The sequence below is a fragment of the Octopus bimaculoides genome, chromosome 2 (assembly GCF_001194135.2).
Source record: "Octopus bimaculoides isolate UCB-OBI-ISO-001 chromosome 2, ASM119413v2, whole genome shotgun sequence".
In the NCBI taxonomy this organism is placed as follows: Eukaryota; Metazoa; Mollusca; class Cephalopoda; order Octopoda; family Octopodidae; genus Octopus; species Octopus bimaculoides.
In genome coordinates this window covers 92,895,052-92,902,303 of record NC_068982.1, presented here as the reverse complement: position 1 = coordinate 92,902,303, position 7,252 = coordinate 92,895,052, and the positions used below count along the sequence as shown (strand labels likewise).

General features: G+C 33.8%; 1 protein-coding gene across 1 annotated transcript in view; it reads left to right on the top strand.

Moving 5' to 3' along the window:
- The window catches only part of LOC106874266 (pyrokinin-1 receptor), a 148,671-nt gene that overhangs the window by 74,297 nt on the left and 67,122 nt on the right, over nucleotides 1–7,252 (top strand). The window contains exon 2 of the mRNA XM_014921928.2: nucleotides 5,984–6,372. Coding sequence (XP_014777414.1) covers nucleotides 6,042–6,372 — 331 coding nt within the window. The 5' untranslated portion in view covers nucleotides 5,984–6,041. The remainder of the gene's footprint in view (nucleotides 1–5,983; nucleotides 6,373–7,252) is intronic.

Sequence of the window (7,252 nt, the reverse complement as noted above, 5' to 3'; positions counted from 1 at the left end):
TATGATTGTAGGATCTCTAGGAATGATAAAAAAAAAGGTACTGAAACCTATTTGAAAATGATACCAGGCTTACCATCCCTACAGGAAGTGCGAAAGATCGTGTTAACTGGAACGACTCATGTACTGAGAAGAGCATTATCGCTGTGAAAACAACATCCATTCATGAATTTATTTATTTATTAATTTTTTTTTTAATACATATTCTACCTGTGAATTTGCGGGTGTAAACTGGGAATGCATACAATGAGTTTCTCTGCCTTAGGTGTACGGAAAACACTCGGCGAGAAATGGAAGAAAATTTGAAGAAAGAAGAAGAAAAAAACAACATAATAACATCGAAAAATGAGAACCCAGGTTCAAAATTTCTCCAAGACACCTAATGAAGGCTGGAGGGTATATCAGCCGAAACGTTTTGTTAACAACAAACAAGATGAGGACAAATATCCATCAATTGTAAATAATGTAAATAATTCCTAGTCTCTTAAATATAGAACTTTTCAAAAGTTTTGCTCTAAAGACGCTAGTAGTTTAACCAAAATAAAACTGCAAATTTTTACCATTAATAGTATTTAGTTTATCAGGTTCATACTCAAATACACGCGCACGCACACACACACAGACATATAAGAATATGTATATGAAATTGAAAATTAAACACTTTTGTTCTCAAAATATTGTCGTTCACATTACATAGCCTATATGTGTTATGTGAACGATAATATATATATATATGGGATGCGATGAGTAAAATGTCACTATTTTATATTTTTAATTTGTGCATGCACATTCCTTGTTTTAATTTTGTCGACTACACAGTAGTTATGGCGGCGAGCTGGCAGAACCGTTAGCACACCGGGTGAAATGTTTAGCGGTATTTCGTCTGCCCGCTACGTTCTGAGTTCAAATTCCGCCGAGGTCGACTTTGCCTTTCATCCTTTCGGGGTCGATTAAATAAGTACCAGTTACGCACTGGGGTCGATATAATCGATTTAATCCGTTTGTCTGTCCTTGTTTGTCCCCTCTGTGTGTAGCCCCTTGTGGGTAGTAAAGAAATAACACAGTAGAGTAGGGTCAGTTGGTAACACCGTCTGTAACAAAAGCTGCTCTATGACGCAATTCACTCTGCCTGAAATTTGGAAACGACAAGCTGTACTGCTTGGTATTCGCTCGCGCCGGAAGCTCCAATACGAACACAAGCAGGAGAACCCAGTCATGGCTGTCAGACAATTTCTGCGACCACGTTACCCCTAGTATCTGGCCACTTAACTCTCCAGACTGCAACCCCTTTCATTATTATGTCTGGGGTGCAGTCGAGCGAAAAACCAACAAAACTCCTTGTAACACCAAAGATGACCTGAAGGCAAGGATAATGGCAGCATTCACCAACTTGAACAAGGAGACCGTCCAGAAGAGTTGCAGGAGATTTCGAAGTCATCTGGAGGCCGTGGTTGACGCCAATGGCGATTTTATTGAATAAATTTACTCTATAGTATTTCAAGATATTTTAATGTAATTTTGGTAAATGTAACTGTTAAAATGAGTTGTCAGTGTTATCTTCATTTTTGCGTAATTTAGACGACAGCTTATTCACTGCACCCAGTATATATCGTCGTCTAAATTATGGTGCCCAGCTGACCCTACTATGCTGTGTAGTCAACAAATAATACGCATACGCGAAATTGAAAACATAAAAGGCGACAATTTATCCATCGCATCCTGTATGTGTGTGTGTGCGTGTGTGTGTGATATATATATATATATAGATATATATATATATATATATATATACTTTAATTCTTTTCTTCTTTTTTCGCTTTAGTCCATTTTCCCACTATTGCCCTTTCTAATACAAGCCCTTATTTCCTTTTCCAAGTAAAAGATAATATATTCTACTGATTTCATCGATCTAAAACATGTAAAAAGCATACGCGCGCATAAACATTCACAGACACATACACACATATTTATATGTATGTACATGCAAAGGTGTATATATAAATATGTAAATATAGATGCGTATGTATGAGTGTATATATATAAAGAGAGTGAGAGAGCGAGAGAAAGAGAGAGAGTTACGTCTATGTACAAATGTATCCATATATGTGTGCATATAGATAAACAGATAGATAGATAGATATCGTAGAAACTATTGATACTGAAGTTAGAGTATACTGGAAACTTTATAAAGTTTCCTGCATACTCTATCTTCCGTATCAATTGTTTCTAGTAAGCTCAACGTGCACTGAGGAATTCCTAACGTAGATGTAGTGTCGATTGTGAAATTACCGTGGATGACACCAGGTAGCCATAAGCAGTGAACGTGCTTTGCCGGCATACTACCAAAAACGTAGTTTAAAGTTTAGATTTAAGTCTAAACTTTAATTATAACTTAGGTATATTTATATTTATGAAGGAGGAAGCAGAACAGGTGATAAAATATTACAGACCTGTCTCTCTGACTTCACATATTAGCAAGGTCATGGAACGCATTGTCAGAAAGAGACTAGTTACGTTCCTGGAAGAGAATAACTTGCTCACAAACACACAATAGGGGGAGGAGCTGCCTCACACAGCTACTTCAACATTATGATTTGGTACTGAAACAGCAGCTCAACCGTTCAAATGTAGATGTGGTATATCTCGATTTTGCTAAAGCCTTTGACAAAAATAATCATGGGATGACATATCACAAACTACGTCACCTTGGAATCACTTGAAAACTGGGAGAGTGGCTGCACGACGTTTTAAAGGACAGAAGTTAGACAGTGGCAGCCAATAGTGCTCTCCCTGGGGAGACATCAATCCGCAGCGGAGTTCTTCAGAGAACTGTACTGAGACCACTCCTGTTTGTAGTGGCTCTCACAGGCATGCCGTCAGGCGTACAGTCAGCCAGCTTCACCAGCTATGCTGAACTCAATACGTAACGACAGAGTACTTTGTCTCCATGTTCTCCATGATATTCTCACAGTCAGCGTTTACATGGAATTTTGAATAAACAGGACTAACTCATTCACGAAAATTATTTCAAAATATGAGTGAAGAAAATGAAAGGTATGTTCCTGATACCATAGAACTCAAAGACGAATTTGAGAGGATTGTTATATTTCTAGACTTGGCTAAAGTCAATGATCTATCTGAAACCACCCGCTCAATGTAGGAATGCTTTAACATTGACTGCTTTCAGTTGTCAGGTCCTATATCACTTGTGAAATTTGTAATAAATAGTGGACTGAATAGAATTCAACGAAAACAAGACAATATTTCACGGTCAAATATAAAATCATCACGGAACACAGAGTTCTTAACCTACCACTAAATTTATGTGCGATAATGCAAACAGATTCAATAATGACTTAGTATTTACAATAATGATATAGTATTTAATGAGGTAGTAAAAGATAATTATTTTTGATAAACTAAAATGGATAATAACGTTAAATTTTAAAAGTTAACTTTTATAACATTATCTATCTAAGTTAATGAAAAATAATTCTTCCGCGATATGGAGCAATGTATATTTGTAGATGCTCATATCATTATTAAAGCGGTTGATATTATTTCACATACTCTAAACAGAAATTTAGTAGTCTGATAAGAGCTGTTTGTAGGAGGGATGTATGGTGTACACTTTAATGCAATTCAATCTCGACTTGCTCGCTTTTATATTAGTGTCAAAAACAATATTTCGCATGAATATGCTGATAGGGAAATGGTTAAGAACACTTTTACAAGAATTTTGAGGGCATCAAAATTTTCGGGAATATAATTTTACATTCTAAGAATATCGTAGGCTAAATGTTTATTCGCCATTATTTGTCACGTTCATATTCAATTTCTTCTAAATTGCTTCCAAATAGGATTAAACTTGAAATCCGTCTAACTACATTTCTAGAAGCACTGAAATCTATTTCAAGATTAGTTTATATATTGAAATTTTTCTTTAACTTTTTGAATTGCACAAATGTAGAAAAAAAACTTCTATTAACTGTTTTGCTTGTTATTCAAGATTCTTACAGTAAGTTTCAAAAGGCTTCTGAGTTTTAAGGGAGTATTTGGATCTTTTTCTAAATCACGATGAAATAAAGTGAGATCATTCTCAAAACACTTGATCAATTCAAACATCACGTCAATATATTTCCCAAAATCTTAGTTTAATATTAAGCTTATTAGGTTGTAAAGAAAAGTCAGTGAAAAACAAAAAATTACTGAACTAAGCAAAATCCTTTAGTTGCAGAAAATTAAGCGCTATGCTTTTCATATCAAAAACTAAGCTGATTTTACTTTAAAATTCCACAAACCATTGAACCACGACTCAAACTTTATACTTTAGTAAACTATTATAAAGTGATTCATCTTCATTTAAAAGTAAGTTAAATTCACTTTCATGCCAAACCCTGACCCACATCATCAAGAGCTTTACAGCCTACTTTTGTGCATGGCACTTCCTAATGTATAATACAATCGAGAGAATAGGAGGAATAATCACAGCTTCTGTAAATTGCTCCACAAAATAAATATCTCAGACTACTGTATTAGTGGCACCGTCTGTAATGATCCAAAATACTTTTAACAAATTTATCTATCCCGTAAACATTAACACTATGATCATATCTGACTTTCATTCGTAGATTTTGAGGCAAATTCTCTAATTTAATCAACCATTCATGAATGAAGTTTTTCTAAAATATTGAACATAGCTAATTAAGTTGATGACGTAATATCAATAATCTCACCGATAGAAATATTAAAATGAGGTTAGTATCTAAATTTTCTATAATTCGACATTTTAAATGAGCATTTCTTTTCATGGGTTTGCCTTCGATAGTATTTCTTCTTATTGCTAACGTACTTTCATGCTTTATAAAAGCTTCTGTACAATAAAAGTTATCAAATAAAATTATGCACATCTGACAAAAGCATCTTTAATAAACTCATCATTACTTATTGATTTTCCATGATCAACAATACTAAAGCTTGCAGCTATTAAATGGGTAAGTTCAGGACTGTTTCTGCTTATGCGTTTTTTGAAGTATTCAGCTTTTTTTTTTTTTTCTTGTGTATGGCTGGTGGTTAGTCTCAAAATCCCTTTTTAGAATCCTTTTTACAGAGTTCTATTCACAGTCGGTTCTCTAAAACATACACAAATTTTTATCGCCTTTATCAAAGATACCAGTCCATCAATCTTGAAAATGTCTTCCACATCCTATTTGTGATAGCTTAATTTTTTAATTAATAATCGATATCATCATGATTAGGTTAGAAGAAATTGAAATTAAAGAATTGGAAAAAGTTAATATCATGCATTTATCATATGATGTTACTTTGTTCTAATGGACAATGATGAGTTACTAATTTGTTAAATTGTAAGCGATCTTTAAATTATATACTGTAATATAAAATGTAATGCCAAAAGGTCGTGAGTTGATTAACTGGACTTTGAGCACGATACTTCATTTAACATTGCGCCAGTCTATTCAGTGGAAAATTAGCACCAGCTACAACTGGAGGCTTTCTTGCAACATACTGGTGTCCCATTCGCTGGGGAAAATCTTCTTACTCGCAGTCACTGTGTGCATAGAGACAGGGATAAGCATCAGCTTTATGAATCTGTGAGTATAAGCCAGAACTTTAATATTACAAAATACTGAAAAATATGTTTTAGCAGGTATGTTTAACTTTTAAAAATCATTGTCAGATTTAGCAAGATTTTTTTTTAATAGTAATATTGTAGGGAGATCTTTTTCGAAATCCATCATCTATCACCGAAAAGCCTGCGGCTTATCACTGCTAAATAGCGCGTAGTAAGTTTACCTATCAATCTACCTCCCTTTCTATCACGCTCTTTTTCTCTTCCTCTCTCTCTCTCTCTCTCTCTCTATATATATATATATATATATATATATATATATATATATCTTTCTATATATATTAAATGTGTAGTGTTTGAGTACATTTTATCTTTTTTTTACTTTTATCTTTGCAGACAAAAAACAAAACACCTATTCAAGACCTTTTACACTTTAACAAAGAGTTCGAAGAAAATGGTACAAAACGTAATTATTGATAGCTACTACGAATTCCAATCAGAAAATATGACAATTGAAGATGCTACCTCTTTCATAACAGAACCACCGAACAGTACGAGAACCTGGAATAGTTCAGCACTAGAAAGACTTCTCGAAATAAGTATGGGACCTCGACAAATCAGTTCACCTTGGAGTCTTACCACACTCTACGCTATCATATTCCTGTTGGGATTATTTGGGAACCTTTGTACATGTATTGTAATAATCCGCTACCGTCATATGCATTCAACAACCAATTTCTACCTCTTCTCTTTGGCAGTTTCTGATATTCTTATACTGGTTGTAGGTGAGTGGTTGACATTTATTTTGATTTGTTGTTAAAGATGACTTACTTAAATTCAAAAGCTGCATTCAAATCAATAAATAGTTGAACTATTTCCAAAGTGGTGCTTTCAGCTCTCCGCTCGTAGTTTTATTATTATTATTACTGTTATTATTATTATCATTGTCACTATTATTATTATATATTATTATTATTATTATTATTATTATTATTATTATTATTTTCATTGTTATTATTATTATTATTATTATTATTATTATTATTATTATTATTACTATTATTATTATTGTACATTTCACTTCTCAGAGCTCTCAATTTCAATTGCTAATTCTGTAAGAACAGACAACAACTTGCTGTCAAGGGTCTCACGGGGTCTGCTTCAACGATACTTAACATCCAAGTACTTGTCTCAATTGTTGTTGTTGTTGTTGTTGTTGTACCGCCAGAAGTGAAGAATAGCATCATTGGTTACAGATTTCCAATCATCGGTTTAAAATACTTGACAGTCAGAGTAACAGGGAATTATCAAATCCGGAGAAACAAATATCGTAATATCGTAAAGCACTTTTATTTGAAAGTACCGCTCTTCAATTTATTCGCCTTCTTTTACATTTGTTGCAGATAGATAGATAGATTATACGCCCCACCCCACGCGCACACACGTGTATATATATGTCGAAACGCCAGTGTTGAATGGTGGCAGCTGATGAAGGAAATGTTCTCTATGTGGCCTGTGTGTTTTCTGTACTCTGTTTATCATTTTGTCGACGTGTTGTTTGCAATGTCCTGTACCCAGATATGCATTTATATATACAGGTAGATGTAGGTATGTACATACATGTACGTATATATGCATATACTCATTTATTATTTGTATTATATA